At 43.9% G+C, this 19,124-nt stretch overlaps 2 protein-coding genes across 3 annotated transcripts in view; one reads left to right on the plus strand and one right to left on the minus strand.

Moving 5' to 3' along the window:
* The window catches only part of LOC139415780 (OTU deubiquitinase 4), a 44,163-nt gene extending 35,820 nt beyond the window's left edge, over positions 1-8,343 (plus strand). Inside the window, exons 18-21 of the mRNA XM_071163868.1 lie at positions 606-646; positions 781-1,600; positions 2,396-2,493; positions 7,342-8,343. Of these exons, the coding sequence (XP_071019969.1) occupies positions 606-646; positions 781-1,600; positions 2,396-2,493; positions 7,342-7,953 (1,571 nt within the window). The 3' untranslated portion in view covers positions 7,954-8,343. The remainder of the gene's footprint in view (positions 1-605; positions 647-780; positions 1,601-2,395; positions 2,494-7,341) is intronic.
* The window catches only part of LOC139415792 (galactose-specific lectin nattectin-like), a 1,187,935-nt gene that overhangs the window by 503,446 nt on the left and 665,365 nt on the right, over positions 1-19,124 (minus strand). The gene's annotated exons all lie outside the window — the stretch shown is intronic.

A 19,124-nucleotide genomic window follows, 5' to 3' on the forward strand; every position in this document is an offset into this window, starting at 1 on the left:
AGGCAGGTAGCCTAGTGGTTAGAGCCAGGTAGCCTGGTGGTTAGAGCCTAGTGGTTAGAGGCAGGTAGCCTAGTGGTTAGAGCCTAGTGGTTAGAGGCAGGTAGCCTGGTGGTTAGAGCCTAGTGGTTAGAGGCAGGTAGCCTGGTGGTTAGAGGCAGGTAGCCTGGTGGTTAGAGGCAGGTAGCCTGGTGGTTAGAGGCAGGTAGCCTGGTGGTTAGAGGCAGGTAGCCTGGTGGTTAGAGGCAGGTAGCCTGGTGGTTAGAGGCAGGTTGCCTGGTGGTTAGAGGCAGGTTGCCTGGTGGTTAGAGGCAGGTAGCCTGGTGGTTAGAGCGTTGGACTGGTGTTTCAGCCCTGCATTTCTAGGCCTTTCATATTAATATTGCATCTAGTTTTAACAGCTAACATTTCGATGGCCATATTAAATATATATGCTGATAGTGGACAACCTTGTTTTACTCCTCTTGACAGTTTATACTTTCTGAGAAGTAGCCATTTATTTACTATTTTACACCTGGTGGTACTATATAGCAAAACACCTGTCTGATTACGATGAATAATATCTGACAAAACCTCTTTTTTTTTATGTTTAAATGCTCTCTCTACAGATGTCAACATCCTGAGGTTTTTCTTCAACCTTGGTGTGAAGGTAATGACCATACTACATTGCCTAGCAGCGTATCTTGGTAGCTCTTAACATGTGTCTGTAAATACGCTACTGACCAACACACTTGCACTATTTTCCTCCCTCCCTCCCTGCCCCTCCCTCCCTTCCCCCTCCAGGCGTTCACCAACCCCATGTGGCCCCCCCACTCTTACATCCTCCCTCTTCACCAGGCCTACAGCATGCAGCCCAAACTACCCTCAGTCTCCCTCCCCTCTTCCCACTGGTACCCCTCCCACCCCTCCACCGCGCCCCAGGAGGGGTACGGACACCCCCACCCTCAGTACCCCTCCTCCTCGGGTTTGGGGGGCCTCCATCTGCATGACAACCTCCAGAGATCAACCCCCCAATTGGCTGCAGAACCTCCCCAGCATATGGAGTTCAGATACGGGCAGGATGGGCGCTCCGCCCTGGGGTACCCTTCCAACCGCCACCTTCACCCTGCCTCAACCCAGCCCGTGCCGTTCCAGCCACGTATGGCTGGCTCTCTACCCTGGTGTAGCAACGTTACCCCGCGACCGAACGCCTACGCTGGGGTATGTTCTGTACCCACACCCCTGACACACTACTCTCCACAAGCACCCCAACCTGCACCTACCAACCAGTACCCGACTGCACCTCCCAACCAGTACCCGACTGCACCCCAATCCTCTACCCACACCTCTCAAGCTCAGCCCTACACTCCAGCTCCAGCCGCCTCCCCTCCCTCCGTACCCCAGTACCAATCAGCGGCTCTGGGCTACCCTCCCCCGAGGCTGCCCAGTGGGAACCAGACCCAAGGACCGCTGGATCCTCGCCCCGCCAGCGGTGCCTCTTCCCTGGGTATGAGGTCCAGCCACAGCCCCCTGGAGATCCCTAATGCTAATACTACCTCTGTTGTCAATATTACTACTGATGCTACTACCTTGTCTAGTACTACTGCTTCCAACACAGAGAGAGGTGAGTGTGGACCTCTCTACATTTTATGTGATCGATTTTGTTTCGTTTTTTGTTTCCAACTTATCACTCTTTTTACTTGTTTACACAGATTTAGAGATGAACACGTTCTCTCACTTTACTAACAGAGAGGATTTAGAGATGAACATGTTCTCTCACTTTACTAACAGAGAGGTTTTAGAGATTAACACATTCTCTCACTTTACTAACAGAGAGGATTTAGAGATGAACACATTCTCTCACTTTACTAACAGAGAGGATTTAGAGATGAACACATTCTCTCACTTTACTAACAGAGAGGATTTAGAGATGAACACATTCTCTCACTTTACTAACAGAGATGATTTAGAGATGAACACATTCTCTCACTTTACTAACAGAGATGATTTAGAGATGAACACGTTCTCTCACTTTACTAACAGAGAGGATTTAGAGATGAACACATTCTCTCACTTTACTAACAGAGAGGATTTAGAGGTTGAACACGTTCTCTCACTTTACTAACAGAGAGGTTTTAGAGATGAACACATTCTCTCACTTTACTAACAGAGAGGATTTAGAGATGAACACATTCTCTCACTTTACTAACAGAGAGGATTTAGAGATGAACACATTCTCTCACTTTACTAACAGAGGTTTTAGAGATGAACACGTTCTCTCACTTTACTAACAGGATTTAGAGGTAATTTCAAGCCTCACATTTCTCTAGTAGGGACCTTTTTTTAAAAGTTATTTATGGTAATCAACGATATAAGTGGACGGTTCGGTCGGTCTCTAATGTTGGGGTTATTGTCTCAGCTTTCCAGACTGTTCTTGCAGGCTTCGCAGACAGAGGACAGGGAGACATGAAGACGGCTGGCACTCTGCTAGTGAACCCTCTTCCTCCTACTGAGCAGGTAAGTCTTGATGGAGCAGCAATTGGCGTCCTGACTAAGTGGGCTACATCGTTTGACAAAGTATTGTAAAATAATAATAAAAGGTGCATGGTCGGAGAGAATGTTAGCATTTTAGCTAACCTTTTACCCTTTTCCTAACTTTAACCTAGTTCTCCTAACCTGCTGGGTTAGTTCTCCTAACCTGCTGGGTTAGTTCTCCTAACCTGCTGGGTTAGTTCTCCTAACCTGCTGGGTTAGTTCTCCTAACCTGCTGGGTTAGTTCTCCTAACCTGCGGGAGTTAGTTCTCCTAACCTGCAGGGTTAGTTCTCCTAACCTGCTGGGTTAGTTCTCCTAACCTGCTGGGTTAGTTCTCCTAACCTGCTGGGTTAGTTCTCCTAACCTGCTGGGTTAGTTCTCCTAACCTGCTGGGTTAGTTCTCCTAACCTGCGGGAGTTAGTTCTCCTAACCTGCTGGGTTAGTTCTCCTAACCTGCAGAGTTAGTTCTCCTAACCTGCAGAGTTAGTTCTCCTAACCTGCTGGGTTAGTTCTCCTAACCTGGGGGGGGTTAGTTCTCCTAACCTGGGGGGGGTTAGTTCTCCTAACCTGGGGGGGGTTAGTTCTCCTAACCTGGGGGGGTTAGTTCTCCTAACCTGGGGGGGGTTAGTTCTCCACACCTGCTGCTTAAAGTCACTTTTGACTGTATACTGTATACCATCTAGTCAACTGTATACTGTATACCATCTAGTCAACCACAGTAATGTTATTTTTCTTCCTGGGGTAAATGCAGATGGACCAACCCCAGGCTGTGTTACACTATAGATGGGCTGTATGGTCCACTATGTTACACTATAGATGGGCTGTATGGTCCACTATGTTACACTATAGATGGGCTGTATGGTCCACTATGTTACACTATAGATGGGCTGTATGGTCCACTATGTTACAATAATACACTATAGATGGGCTGTATGGTCCACTATGTTACAATAATACACTATAGATGGGCTGTATGGTCCACTATGTTACAATAATACACTATAGATGGGCTGTATGGGCCACTATGTTACACTATAGATGGGCTGTATGGTCCACTATGTTACACTATAGATGGGCTGTATGGTACACTATGTTACAATAATACACTATAGATGGGCTGTATGGTCCACTATGTTACACTATAGATGGGCTGTATGGTCCACTATGTTACACTATAGATGGGCTGTATGGTCCACTATGTTACACTATAGATGGGCTGTATGGTCCACTATGTTACACTATAGATGGGCTGTATGGTCCACTGTGTTACACTATAGATGGGCTGTATGGTCCACTATGTTACACTATAGATGGGCTGTATGGTCCACTATATAGATGGGCTGTATGGTCCACTGTGTTACACTATAGATGGGCTGTATGGTCCACTGTGTTACACTATAGATGGGCTGTATGGTCCACTATGTTACACTATAGATGGGCTGTATGGTCCACTGTGTTACACTATAGATGGGCTGTATGGTCCACTATGTTACACTATAGATGGGCTGTATGGTCCACTGTGTTACACTATAGATGGGCTGTATGGTCCACTATGTTACAATATAGATGGGCTGTATGGTCCACTGTGTTACACTATAGATGGGCTGTATGGTCCACTATGTTACACTATAGATGGGCTGTATGGTCCACTATGTTACACTATAGATGGGCTGTATGGTCCACTATGTTACACTATAGATGGGCTGTATGGTCCACTATGTTACACTATAGATGGGCTGTATGGTCCACTATGTTACACTATAGATGGGCTGTATGGTCCACTATGTTACACTATAGATGGGCTGTATGGTCCACTATGTTACACTATAGATGGGCTGTATGGTCCACTATGTTACACTATAGATGGGCTGTATGGTCCACTATGTTACACTATAGATGGGCTGTATGGTCCACTATGTTACACTATAGATGGGCTGTATGGTCCACTATGTTACACTATAGATGGGCTGTATGGTCCACTGTGTTACACTATAGATGGGCTGTATGGTCCACTATGTTACAATAATACACTATAGATGGGCTGTATGGTCCACTGTGTTTCACTATAGATGGGCTGTATGGTCCACTGTGTTACACTATAGATGGGCTGTATGGTCCACTATGTTACACTATAGATGGGCTGTATGGTCCACTATGTTACACTATAGATGGGCTGTATGGTCCACTATGTTACACTATAGATGGGCTGTATGGTCCACTATGTTACACTATAGATGGGCTGTATGGTCCACTATAGATGGGCTGTATGGTCCACTATGTTACACTATAGATGGGCTGTATGGTCCACTATGTTACACTATAGATGGGCTGTATGGTCCACTATGTTACACTATAGATGGGCTGTATGGTCCACTATGTTACACTATAGATGGGCTGTATGGTCCACTATGTTACACTATAGATGGGCTGTATGGTCCACTATGTTACACTATAGATGGGCTGTATGGTTCACTATGTTACACTATAGATGGGCTGTATGGTCCACTATGTTACACTATAGATGGGCTGTATGGTCCACTATGTTACACTATAGATGGGCTGTATGGGTCACTATGTTACACTATAGATGGGCTGTATGGGTCACTATGTTACACTATAGATGGGCTGTATGGTCCACTATGTTACACTATAGATGGGCTGTATGGTCCACTATGTTACACTATAGATGGGCTGTATGGTCCACTATGTTACACTATAGATGGGCTGTATGGTCCACTATGTTACACTATAGATGGGCTGTATGGTCCACTATGTTACACTATAGATGGGCTGTATGGTCCACTATGTTACACTATAGATGGGCTGTATGGTCCACTATGTTACACTATAGATGGGCTGTATGGTCCACTATGTTACACTACAGATGGGCTGTATGGTCCACTATGTTACACTATAGATGGGCTGTATGGTCCACTGTGTTACACTATAGATGGGCTGTATGGTCCACTATGTTACACTATAGATGGGCTGTATGGTCCACTATGTTACACTATAGATGGGCTGTATGGTCCACTATGTTACACTATAGATGGGCTGTATGGTCCACTATGTTACACTATAGATGGGCTGTATGGTCCACTATGTTACACTATAGATGGGCTGTATGGTAACACTAATATCACCTGGGCCATCAGCTAAATATCACCTGGGCCAGCCGCTAAATATCACCTGGGCCAGCCGCTAAATATCACCTGGGCCAGCCGCTAAATATCACCTGGGCCAGCCGCTAAATATCACCTGGGCCATCAGCTGAATATCACCTGGGCCAGCCCCTAATATCACCTGGGCCATCAGCTAAATATCACCTGGGCCAGCCCCTAATATCACCTGGGCCATCAGCTAAATATCACCCGGGCCAGCCCCTAATATCACCTGGGTCAGCCCCTAAATCACCTGGGCCAGCCGCTGAATATCACCCGGGCCAGCCGCTGAATATCACCTGGGCCAGCCCCTAATATCACCTGGGCCAGCCCCTAATATCACCTGGGCCAGCCGCTGAATATCACCCGGGCCAGCCGGTGAATATCACCCGGGCCAGCCGGTGAATCTCACCCGGGCCAGCCGCTGAATATCACCCGGGCCAGCCGCTGAATAACACCCGGGCCAGCCGCTGAATAACACCCGGGCCAGCCGCTGAATATCACCCGGGCCAGCCGCTGAATATCACCTGGGCTAAATATCACCTGGGCTACCCGCTGAATATCACCTGGGCCAGCCGCTGAATATCACCTGGGCTAAATATCACCTGGGCCAGCCCCTAATATGACCTGGGCCAGCCCCTTAATATCACCTGGGCCAGCCCCTTAATATCACCTGGGCCAGCCTCTAAATATCACCTGGGCCAGCCCCTTAATATCACCTGGGCCAGCCCCTTAATATCACCTGGGCCAGCCCCTTAATATCACCTGGGCCAGCCCCTTAATATCACCTGGGCCAGCCCCTTATATCACCTGGGCCAGCCCCTAAATATCACCTGGGCCAGCCCCTTATATCACCTGTTACACTTCGACAAGAGACACGGAGGAAACACCGTGCACCTGGCAACCTTGGTTAGTGCGCACTGCGCCCGGCCTGCCACAGGAGTCGCTGGTGTGCGATTAACAAGGACATTCCTACCGGCCAAACCCTCCCTAACCCGGACGATTGTGCGTCGCCCCACGAACCTCCCGGTCGCGACCGGTTACGACAGAGCCTGGGCGCGTACCCAGAGTCTCTGGTGGCACAGCTGGCGCTGCAGTACAGCTCCCTTAACCACTGCACCACCCGGGAGGCTGATAACATATTTTATAACAGTGTCATAATCTGGACTCTGGTCGAGAGGGAAAGCGACGATGCATTTTCTGAGCGTTTCTCACCAGAACACTTTGGAAGAGCAGTGACCAAATGTCTGGCGGCCATTTTAGGGAATCCTGCTCAAACAGACATGAATCCACTTCCTTTCCATTGAATGGCGGTACAAGTTGGCTGTTTCCCTTACTATGTTGAGGGTGCAGGATCTTGTTCTCCATGATTTATGGTCGTCTCTCTAATCACCTATTCTGAAACTCTGCTGTGTTCAAAATACACTTTTAGGTAAACGTCCATTATTTTATTTTGTTAGTCTGTGTGTTTATGCAACTTTTGAAATGATTACACCAATCTTATAACCCCTCAAGGTGGATGTCAGTGACACTCTACCCAAATATGTATTTTGATCGACTTAAATTTTAGTCATGGGATTTTGTTATTGTTGATTTCATCTGTGTATGTTCAGTGTTTCTGATTTTGTACTGTTACTAATCTCTCTTATCTATCTCTCTTACCTCTCTCAGGTCACATGGGTCCCCGAGGGTCACCTGATAACAACAGTAAGTGCCCAGACCGTGTTCAAGGATGTATCCGTCGGCATGGCGATGCAGGGTGCGGGCGACGCCCCCATGACCCAGAGCGGGGCGGAGTTTAACATGAAAACGACCAATGAGACGACGGGGGGGAGCTGGGGCGTGACTTCATATTTAGTGCCCCAGGCCCCAAGCGGCGTAACATCATTGGACCGAGACTGGGAGGGAGGGGAGTGGCTAGACCCTAATGACCACACCCTCAGAAACGGAAAGAAGTTCTACAGTCGCTCCTTCAGAGGTGGAGGAGGGAGGGGAGGACACGAGGAGGGAGGAGGAGCCAGAGGGTATAGAGAGAACCGTTGGAGGGGGGAGAGACGGGGGGTAGGAGGTTACCGAGGAGTGGGGAGGAGAGATAACAGGGAAGGTTTCCGGGAGCAAGACCGAGGGGACAGGAAGCAGGAAGGAAGAGGGGGCGACGCCACCTCTAAAGGACAAAATGTGAGGGGTCGGGGGAGGAGCTACCACTACAATCAACAGCAATCCAATGGCAGAGAGGCAGGCAACTCTAGTGGGATGAGGAACCCCCCTTATACAGATTTGTGAGATTTGATTGGCTGATATCGTTTTTTTTGGTGGGGGGGGGGGGGGGGTTGTTTATATTTTTGTTTTTTTCTGATTTGGTATTTTAATCGTCTGGTTTGTGGGATTATATAGCTGTCGTTGGACTCCTCTTTTAAAAAAGAAATCTGTCAAGTGTCTCCATGTTATTGTTGCTTTCTGGACTCAGGCTGTATCCCATATATAGTGCACTACCTCCCCCCCATAGGGCCCTGGTCAAAAGTAGTGCACTATATAGGGATTAGGGTGTCACTTGGGATACAGACTATCTCCTCTGAAAGATGTTAATCCTGCACAGGTAGTTAATGTTATTCCAGGTAGATGTTATTCCACTTAGATGTTTGAATTTTCATTTAATAAAAGTTTGCTCTATTAGACATTTCCTTTCTTTTCTGTTTCAGAAAAAGTTATTTCTGACGCGTCAGTAAATATATATAAATGGGATTATATATATATATATATATATATATATATATATATATATATATATATATATATATACTACCGTTCAAAAGTTTGGGGTCACTTAAATGTACTTTTAAAAAAACATTTTTTTTTAAAGCAATTCTTGTCCATTTAAAATAGCATCAAATTGATCAGAAATACAATGTAGACATTGTTAATGTTGTAAATGACTATTGTAGCTGGAAACGGCTGATTTTTAATGGAATATCTACATAGGTGTACAGAGGCCCATTATCAGCAACCATCACTCCTGTGTTCCAATGGCACGTTGTGTTAGCTAATCCAAGTTTATCATTTTAAAAGGCACTGGACAGAGGAACTCTGCCTAGAAGGCCAGCATCCCGGAGTCGCCTCTTCACTGTTGACGTTGAGACTGGTGTTTTGCGGGTACTATTTAATGAAGCTGCCAGTTGAGGACTTGTGAGGCGTCTGTTTCTCAAACTAGACACTCTAATGTACTTGTCCTCTTGCTCAGTTGTGCACCGGGGCCTCCCACTCTTTCTATTCTGGTTAGAGCCAGTTTGCGCTGTTCTGTGAAGGGAGTAGTACACAGCGTTGCATGAGATCTTCAGTTTCTTGGCAATTTCTCGCATGGAATAGCCTTCATTTCTCAGAACAAGAATAGACTGACGAGTTTCAGAAGAAAGGTCTTTGATTCTGGCCATTTTGAGCCTGTAATCGAACCCACAAATGCTGATGCTCCAGATACTCAACTAGTCTAAAGAAGGCCAGTTTTATTGCTTCTTTAATCAGAACAACAGTTTTCAGCTGTGTAACATAATTGCAAAAGGGTTTTATAATGATTAATTAGCCTTTTAAAATGATCAACTTGGATTAGCTAACACAACGTGCCATTGGAACACAGGATTGACGGTTGCTGATAATGGGCCTCTGTACGCCTATATACAGTTGAAGTTGGAAGTTTACATAGGTTGGAGTCCTTTTAACTTATTTTTCAACTACTCCACAAATTTCTTGTTAACAAACTATAGTTTCGGCAAGTCGGTTAGGACATCTACTTTGCGCATGACACAAGGAATTTTTCCAACAATTGTTTAGACAGATTATTTCACTATCACAATTCCAGTGGGTCAGAAGTTTACATACACTAAGTTGACTGTGCCTTTTAAACAGCATGGAAAATTCCAGAAAATGGCGTCATGGCTTTAGAAGCTTCTGATAGACTAATTGACATAATTTGAGTCAATTGGAGGTGTACCTGTGGATGTATTTCAAGGCCTACCTTCAAACGCAATGCCTCTTTGCTTGACATCATGGGAAAATCAAAAAGAAATCAGCCGAGACCTCCACAAGTCTGGTTCATCCTTGGGAGCAATTTCCAAACGCCTGAAGGTTCATCTGTACAAACCATAGTACACAAGTATAATCACCATGGGACCACGCAGCCATCATACCACTCAGGAAGGAGACTCGTTCTGTCTCCTAGAGATGAACATACTTTGTTGCGAAAAGTGCAAATCAATCCCAGAACAACAGCAAAGGACCTTTGTGAAGATGCTGGAGGAAATGGGTACAAAAGTATCTATATCCACAGTAAAATGAGTCCTACATCGACAACCTGAAAGGCCGCTCAGCAAGGAAGAAGCTACTGCTCCAAAACCGCCATTAAAAAGCCAGACTACGGTTTGCAACTGCACATGGGGACAAAGATCTTACTTTTTGGATAAATGTCCTCTGGTCTGGTGAAACAAAAATAGAACTGTTTGGCCATAATAACCATCGTTATGTTTGGAGGAAAAGGGGGGAGGATTGCAAGCCGAAGAACACCATCCCAACCATGAAGCACGGGGGTGGCAGCATCATGTTGTGGGGGTGCTTTGCTGCATGAGGGACTGGTGCACTTCACAAAAGAGATGGCATCATGAGGCAGGAAAATTATGTGGATCTATTGAAGCAACATCTCAAGACATCAGTCAGGAAGTTAAAGCTTGGTCGCAAATGGGTCTTCCAAATGGACAATGACCCCAAGCATACTTCCAAAGTTGTGGCAAAATGGCTTAAGGACAACAAAGTCAAGGTATTGTAGTGGCCATCACAAAGCCCTGACTTCAATCCTATAGAACATTTGTGGCAAAAACGCGTGTGTGAGCATAGAGGCTTACAAACCTGACTCAGCTACACCAGCTCTGTCGGGAGGAATGGGCTAAAAAATCACCCAACTTCTTGTAAGTTTGTGGAAGGCTACCTGAAACGTTTGACCCAAGTTAAACAATTTTAAAGGCATTGCTACCAATTACTAATTGAGTGCAAACTTCTGACCCACTGGGAATGTGATGTAAGAAATAAAAATAAATACAACCTGAAATAAATCCCTATTATTCTGACATTTCACATTCTTACAATAAAATGGTGATCCTAACTGATCTAAGACGGGGAATGTTTACTAGGATTAAATGTCAGGAATTGAACCTGAGATTAAATGTATGTAATCTTCCGACTTCAACTGTAGATATTCCCAGCTACAATGGTCATTTACAACATTAACAATGTGATTTTATTTTATTTTAATGGTCAAAAAAATTGTCTTTTAAAAACAAGGACATTTCTAAGTGACTCCAAATGTTTTGAACGGTAGTATACACACACACACATGCGCGCACACACACACACACACACACACACACAGTGTATTTGGAAAGTATTCAGACCCCTCCACAGAGGAACTATGGAGCTTTTTCAGAGTGACCATCGGGTTCTTGATCCACCACCTGACCATGGCCCTTCTCCCCCGATTGCTCAGTTTGGCCGGGCGGCCATCTTGGTGGATTTGTACTTCTTCCATCTAAGAATAATGGAGACCACTGTGCTATGGGAGACCTTTAATTGCTGCAGAGATGTTTTGGTTCCCTTCCCCAGATCTGTGCCTCGTCACTATCCTGTCTCAGAGCTCTACGGACAATTCCTTTGACCTCATGGCTTGGTTTTTGCTCTGAGATGCACTGTCAACTATGAGACCTTTTATATAGACAGGTGTTTGTGTATTTTCCAAAGTGACATTTAATCAATTGAATTTAGGTGGACTCAAGTTGAAGAAACATCTCAATCAATGGCCACAGGATGCACCTGAGCTCCATTTCGAGTCTCATAGTAAAGGGTCTGAGTACTTATGTAAATAAGTTTTATATTTTTAATAAATTTAGCAAAAACAAATACACACCTGTTTTCACTTTGTTATTGTGGGGTATTGAGAGAATTGTTTTAATCCATTTTAGAGTCTCCGTGCACTATATTCAAATCAAATGTTATAATTTTTTCCTATTTTGTTGCCTGACATCCTGGAATTAAAATTGATTTTTGAGGGGTTTGTATCATTTGATTTACACAACATGCCTACCACTTTAAAGATGCAAAATATTTTTTATTGTGAAACAAACAAGAAATAAGACAAAAAAACGGAACTTGAGCGTGCATAACTATTCACCCCCCAATGTCAATACTTTGTAGAGCCACCTTTTGCAGCAATTACAGCTGCAAGTCTCTTGGGGTATGTCTCTATAAGCTTGGCACATCTAGCCACTGGGATTTTTACCCATTCTTCAAGGCAAAACTGCTCCAGCTCCTTCAAGTTGGATGGGTTTCGCTGGTGTACAGCAATCTTTAAGTCATACCACAGATTCTCAATTGAGGTCTGGGCTTTGACTACCTTGTATTTAGCACCATCCGTCATTCCTTCAATTCTGACCAGTTTCCCAGTCCCTGCTGGTGAAAAACATCCCCACAGCATGATGCTGCCATCACCATGCTTCCCTGCCGATGGAAAACATGATGCTGCCACCACCATGCTTCAGTGTGGGGATGGTGTTCTCGGGGTGATGAGAGGTGTTGGGTTTGTGCCAGACAGCATTTTCCTTGATGGCCAAAAAGCTACATTTTAGTCTCATCTGGCCAGATGGCCATATGTTTGGGGAGTCTCCCACATGCCTTTTGGCGAACACCAAATGCGTTTGCTTGTTTGTTTTTTTTAAGCAATGGCTTTTTTTCTGGCCACTCTTCCGTAAAGCCCAGCTCTGTGGAGTGTACGGCTTAAAGTGGTCCTATAGACAGATACTCCATTATGGAGCTTTGCAGCTCCTTCAGTGTTATCTTTGGTCTCTTTGTTGCTTTTCTGATTAATGCCCTCTTTGCCTGGTCTGTGAATTTTGGTGGGCGGCCCTCTCTTGGCAGGTTTGTTGTGGTGCCATATTCGTTCCATTTTTTAATAATAGATTTAATGGTGCTCCGTGGGATGTTCAAAGTTTCTGATATTTGTTTATAACCCAACCCTGATCTGTACTTCTCAACAACTTTGTCCCTGACCTGTTTGGAGAGCTCCTTGGTCTTCATGGTACCCCTTGCTTAGTGGTGTTGCAGACTCTGGAGCCTTTCAGAACAGGTGTATATATACTGAGATCATGTGACAGATCATGTGACACTTAGATTGAACACCAGTGGACTTTAACTAATTATGTGACTTCTGAAGGTAATTGGTTGATCTTCTTTAGGGGCTTCATAGAAAACAGGGTAATATATGTTGTGTAATTATAGATATACTTATATTAAATAATGTAAGCACTACTTTTCCGTTTTACAGTTTTTGAAAAAACTTTTTTTTTTTTTCTTCATTTCACTTCACCGATTTGGAATATTTTGAATTATTTTTTAACATTAATTATTTTGATAAAATCCAAATAAAAATCAATTTAAATTACAGGTTGTAATACAACAAAATAGGGAAAACATCAAGGAGGGGTGAATATTTTTGCACGGCACTGTACATGTGTTTAGCAGATGGTATTGTGGGTGCTTGTGCTTCTAGCTCAGACAGTGTAGTAATAAACTAACAAGTAATATAATATATATAATTATTTAATATATCTATAATTACACAACATATACCCAATACACACAAATCTAGTAAAGGAATGGAATTAAGAATATAGAAATATATTGGACGAGCGGCATAGAATAAGATACAGTACATACGTTTTGAGAATGACACAAATATTAATTTCCACAAAGTTTGCTGCCTCAGTGTCTTTAGATATTTTTGTCAGATGTTACTATGGAATACTGAAGTATAATTACAAGCATTTCATAAGTGTCAAAGGCTTTTATTGACAATTACATGAAGTTGATGCAAAGAGTCAATATTTGTAGTGTTGACCCTTCTTTTTCAAGACCTCTGTAATCCACCCTGGCATGCTGTCATTTAACTTCTGGGCCACATCCTGACTGATGGCAGCCCATTCTTGCTTAATCAATGCTTGGAGTTTGTCAGAATATGTGGGGTTTTGTTTGTCCACCCGCCTCTTGAGGATTGACCACAAGTTCTCAATGGGATTAAGGTCTGGGGAGTTTCCTTGCCATGGACCCAAAACATTGATGTTTTGTTCCTTGAGCCACTGAGTTATCACTTTTACCTTACGGCAAGGTGCTCTATCATGCATTGTTCGTCACCAAACTTCCTGGATGGTTGGGAGGAGCTGCTCTCATGTGTTGGTACCATTCTTTATTCATGGCTGTGTTCTTAGGCAAAATTGTGAGTGAGCCCACTCCCTTGGCTGAGAAGCAACCCCACACATGAATGGTCTCAGGATGCTTTACTGTTGGCATGACACAGGACTGATGGTAGCGCTCACCTTGTCTTCTCCAGACAAGCTTTTTTCCCAGATGCCCCAAACAATCGTCAAGGGGATTCATCAGAGAAAATGACTTTACCCCAGTCCTCAGCAGACCAATCCCTGTACCTTTTGCAGAATATCAGTCTGTCCCTGATGTTTTTCCTGGATAGAAGTGGCTTCTTTGCTGCTCTTCTTGACACCAGGCTATCCTCCAAGTCTTCGCCTCACTGTGGGTTCAGATGCACTGACACCTGCCTGCTGCCATTCCTGAGCAAGCTCTGTACTGGTGGTGCCCGGATCCCGCAACTAAATCAACTTTAGGAGACGGTCCTGGCACTTGCTGGACTTTCTTGGGCGCCCTGAAGCCTTCTTCACAACAATTGAACCGCTCTCCTTGAAGTTTTTGATGATCTGAGAAATGGTTTATTTAGGTGCAATCTTACTGGCAGCAAAATCCTTGCCTGTAACGCCCTTTTTATGCAAAGCAATGATGGCGGCACGTGTTTCCTTGCAGGTAACCATGTTTGACAGAGGAAGAACAATGATTCCAAGCACCACCCTCCTTTTGAAGCTTCCAGTCTGTTATTCTAACTCAATCAGCATGACAGAGTGATCTCCAGCCTTGTCCTCGTCAACACTCACACCTGTGTTAACTAGAGAATCACTGACATGATGTCAGCTGGTCCTTTTGTGGCAGGGCTGAAATGCAGTGGAAATGTTTTTGGGGGATTCAGTTCATTTGCATGGCAAAGAGGGACTTTGCAATTAATTGCAATTCATCTGATCACCCTTAATAACATTCTGGAGTATATGCAAATTACCATCATACAAACTGAGGTAGCAGACTTTGTGAAAATGTATATTTGCGTCATTCTCAAAACTGTTAGCCACGACTGTACATATGAGATGAGTAATGCAAGATATGTAAACATTATTGAAGTGACTAGTTAACTATTTATTAGTGGCCAATGATTTCAAGTCTGTATGTAGGCAGCAGCCTCTGTGCTAGAGATGGCTGTTTAACAGTCTGATGGCCTTGGCACCTGTACTGACCTCGCCTTCTGGATTGAAGCGGGGTGAACAGGTAGTGGCTTTGGTGGTTGTTGTCCTTGATGATCTTTATGTCCTTCCTGTGACATCGGGTGGTGTAGGTGTCCTGGAGGGCAGGTAGTTCGCCCCCGGTGATGCGTTGTGCAAACCGCTCCACCCTCTGGAGAGCCCTGCGGTTGAGGGCGGTGCAGTTGCCGTACCAGGCGGTGATACTGTAAAATTTTAGGTGACAAGCCAAATTTTTTTTAGCCTCCTGAGGTTGAAGAGGCGCTGTTGCACCTTCTTCACCACGCTGTCTGTGTTTTTATTTATTTTATTACACCTTTATTTAACCAGGTAGGCTAGTTGAGAACACCTTTATTTAACCAGGTAGGCTAGTTGAGAACACCTTTATTTAACCAGGTAGGCTGGTTGAGAGTTGACCATTTCAGTTTGTCAGTGATGTGTACACAGAGGAACTTGAGCTCCAAAATTATTGTGACAGTAACATTTGTTGTTGTTGTTGTTGTTTTGGTTCTGTACTCCAGTGCTTTGGATTTGAAATGATACCATGACAATGAGGTTAAAGTGACGACTGTCAGCTTTAAATGATACCATGACAATGAGGTTAAAGTGACGACTGTCAGCTTTAAATGATACCATGACAATGAGGTTAAAGGTCAGACTGTCAGCTTTAAATGATACCATGACAATGAGGTTAAAGGTCAGACTGTCAGCTTTAACGTGAGGGTATTGTCAACCATATTGGGTGAACCATTTGAAATTAAAGTACTTTTTGTACATAGTGCGGCAGGTAGCCTAGGTAACCGTTGGGCCAGTAACCGAAAGGTTGACAGATCAAATCCCCGAGCTGACAAGGTAAAAATCTGTCCTTGTGCCCCTGAACAAGGCAGTTAAACCGTTCAGTTAAGCCTGTTCCTAAACCGTCAAATTGTAAATAAGAAATTGTTCTTAACTGACTTGCCTTGTCAAATAAAAGATAGTGGATGGGACTAACTCACTTGTGTGTTAAAGTAGTAAAAAGTTAAGTATTTGGTTCTATATTCATAGCACGCAATGACTACATCAAGCTTGTGACTCTACAAACTTGTTCGAGGAATTTGCTGTTTTTTCCAGTTGTTTCAGATTATTTTGTGCCCAGTAGAAATGAATAGTACAATCTATTCTGTCATTTTGGAGTCACTTTTATTGTAAATTAGAATATAATGTTTCTAAACACTTCTACATTAATGTGGATGCTACCATGATAATTCCTGAATGAATTGTAAATAATGAGTTATATGCACAAATGTCATACTCCCAAGACATGCTAACCTCTCACCATTACAATAACAGGGGATCTCTGTGCTCCGTTTAGTCTGCCTTTTTCATTCGTTTTTAGCATTTTATACCATACCCCCAAGACATGCTAACAATCTCACCATTTCAATAACAGGGGATCTCTGTGTGTATCTCTGTGCTCCGTTTAGTCTGCCTTTTTCATTCGTTTTTAGCATTTTATACCATACCCCCAAGACATGCTAACAATCTCACCATTTCAATAACAGGGGAGGTATGATATTTATACAACTAATACTGCTGCTGTTGACGCGAGGTGAATCTACAGGAGGTGAATCTACAGGAGGTGAATCTACAGGAGGTGAATCTACAGGAGGTGAATCTACAGGAGGTGAATCTACAGGAGGTGAATCTACAGGAGGTGAATCTACAGGAGGTGAATCTACGCGAGGTGAATCTACGCGAGGTGAATCTACGCGAGGTGAATCTACGCGAGGTGAATCTACGCGAGGTGAATCTACGCGAGGTGAATCTACGCGAGGTGAATCTACGGGAGGTGAATCTACGGGAGGTGATTCTACGGGAGGTGATTCTACGGGAGGTGAATCTACGGGAGGTGAATCTACGGGAGGTGAATTCTACAGGAGATGTATCTACGGGAGGTGAATCTACAGGAGGTGTATCTACAGGAGGTGATTCTGTTAGCTGGTATCTATGCTGTATTGTATAGACCCTTTTATTTCAGTCCCTGTGCCTTCTCTTACAGTCCCTGGAATGTAACATGATATGACTTGCCCAGACTTGCCTTGCAAGATCATCAAAAGACTCCCATAATCATACCATCCTCTGTCCAACTCCCTCCGCTCAATCCATGAACCTCCACATCAGCGATAGAATGCAACTTTCAAAGACTGGTTGACCTGTCATATACTGTTTTTTTGTTTTGTTTTTTTACTCTTGAAGCGTTCTAGAACTCTTGAGGTTCTATGAAATGCTATAAAAATGTAAAGATTAGTATTATTAGTATTTGCAGCGTTATGAATGAGAGATTCAAGTGACGTTTCTGATGTGCAAACCGATACTTAATATCAGAATTGATTAAAATTAGGTTAGAGATCAGATTAAGGTGAAGGTGTGTTTTAGATTTTGCTTTATTTAACTTGGCAAGTCAGTTAAGAACAAATTCTTATTTTAAATGACGGCCTTGGAACAGTGGGGTTAACTGCCTGTTCAGGGGCAGAAGGACAGATTTGTACCTTGTCAGCTTGGGGGTTTGAACTTGCAACCTTCCGATTATTAGTCCAACGCTAGGCTACCCTGCCGCCTCTACACTCTAACCACTAGGCTACCCTGCCGCCTCTACACTCTAACCACTAGGCTACCCTGCCGCCCCTGTTATGAAGTGTGTCAGCTTGGGTTCCAGGCTAGCTTTCCTTGTCTCTCTATTACAGTAAGTTTTGGAGTGAAGACTGAATTTCCTTAGCAACATAGTCATGTTTCAAAAGCTGATCTGTAGTTGGGTTGTAATTAGTTACGTTGTGGTATTCTTTTATAAACAGGAAAATATCATTGTATTGTGGTATTGTATTGTATATTGCAGACCAGTATGCCGCATAGTCAGTGGACAGTTTATTAGGTACACCCATCTAGTACCGGGTCGGACCCCCCTTTGCCTCCAGAACAGCCTGAATTATTTGGGGCATTCAACAAGGTGTCTGTAAACGTTCCACAGGGATGTTGGTCCATGCTGACTTAATGACATCACGTAGTTGCTGCGGATTGGACACCGGTACGTTCCTGCTGCGAACATTCCGTTACATCATCATTACAAAGATCCTCTATTGCGTTGAGGTCTGGGGACTGCGCAGGCCACTCGAGTAAACCGAACGAAATGAATCAGACTTTCACGGGTCATGCAGGCAGTAGACATGCGTTCAGTAGTCTCACTGAGCTGGGAAGTGGCACAAATAGAAAGGGATATGTAAGCCAGTAACCGAAAGGTTGCACGATCGAATCCCTGAGCTGACATGGTACAAATCTGTCCTTCTACCCCTGAATAATACAGTTAACCCACTGTTTCCCGGTAGGCCATCACTGTAAATTTTTTATTTTACCTTTATTTAACCAGGCAAGTCAGTTAAGAACAAATTCTTATTTTCAATGACGGCCTGGGAACAGTGGGTTAACTGCCTGTTCAGGGGCAGAACGACAGATTTGTACCTTGTCAGCTCGGGGGTTTGAACTCGCAACCTTCCGGTTACTAGTCCAACGCTCTAACCACTAGGCTAAATAATAAGAATAAGAATTTGTTCTTAACTGACATGCCTAGTTAAATAAATACAAAATAAAGTTCTAGCCTGTGTCTAAACCTTTTTCAATCAATAAATTTAAAAATAATAATAATTTATATATAAAACCTCTGAAAGTGTGACAGAAAAAACATCAGATTTCTTTTGTTTTTGTGTTCACACGTTCAACAAGGAGTTTGTAATGCGTTCAGTTTCCCCCTGCGGTTCATTTACGGCCTTTATCACACCTCATACTGGTACCACAGATGGACAATGTATGTAAGATGCATAACAGGACATTTGAGAACTGCCCTTAAGCACAGGTCTAGGATCAGTGTAACCCCCACGCCCTAACCCTCACCAAAGGGGAGAATAACTGTCCCAAGATCAGTGTCTAGGTCTAACTTTACAACTTCATTTCTAGGGAGAGACAGAAAAAGAGAGTTACATAAAT

This window comes from Oncorhynchus clarkii, chromosome 9 (assembly GCF_045791955.1).
Source record: "Oncorhynchus clarkii lewisi isolate Uvic-CL-2024 chromosome 9, UVic_Ocla_1.0, whole genome shotgun sequence".
In the NCBI taxonomy this organism is placed as follows: domain Eukaryota; kingdom Metazoa; phylum Chordata; class Actinopteri; order Salmoniformes; family Salmonidae; genus Oncorhynchus; species Oncorhynchus clarkii.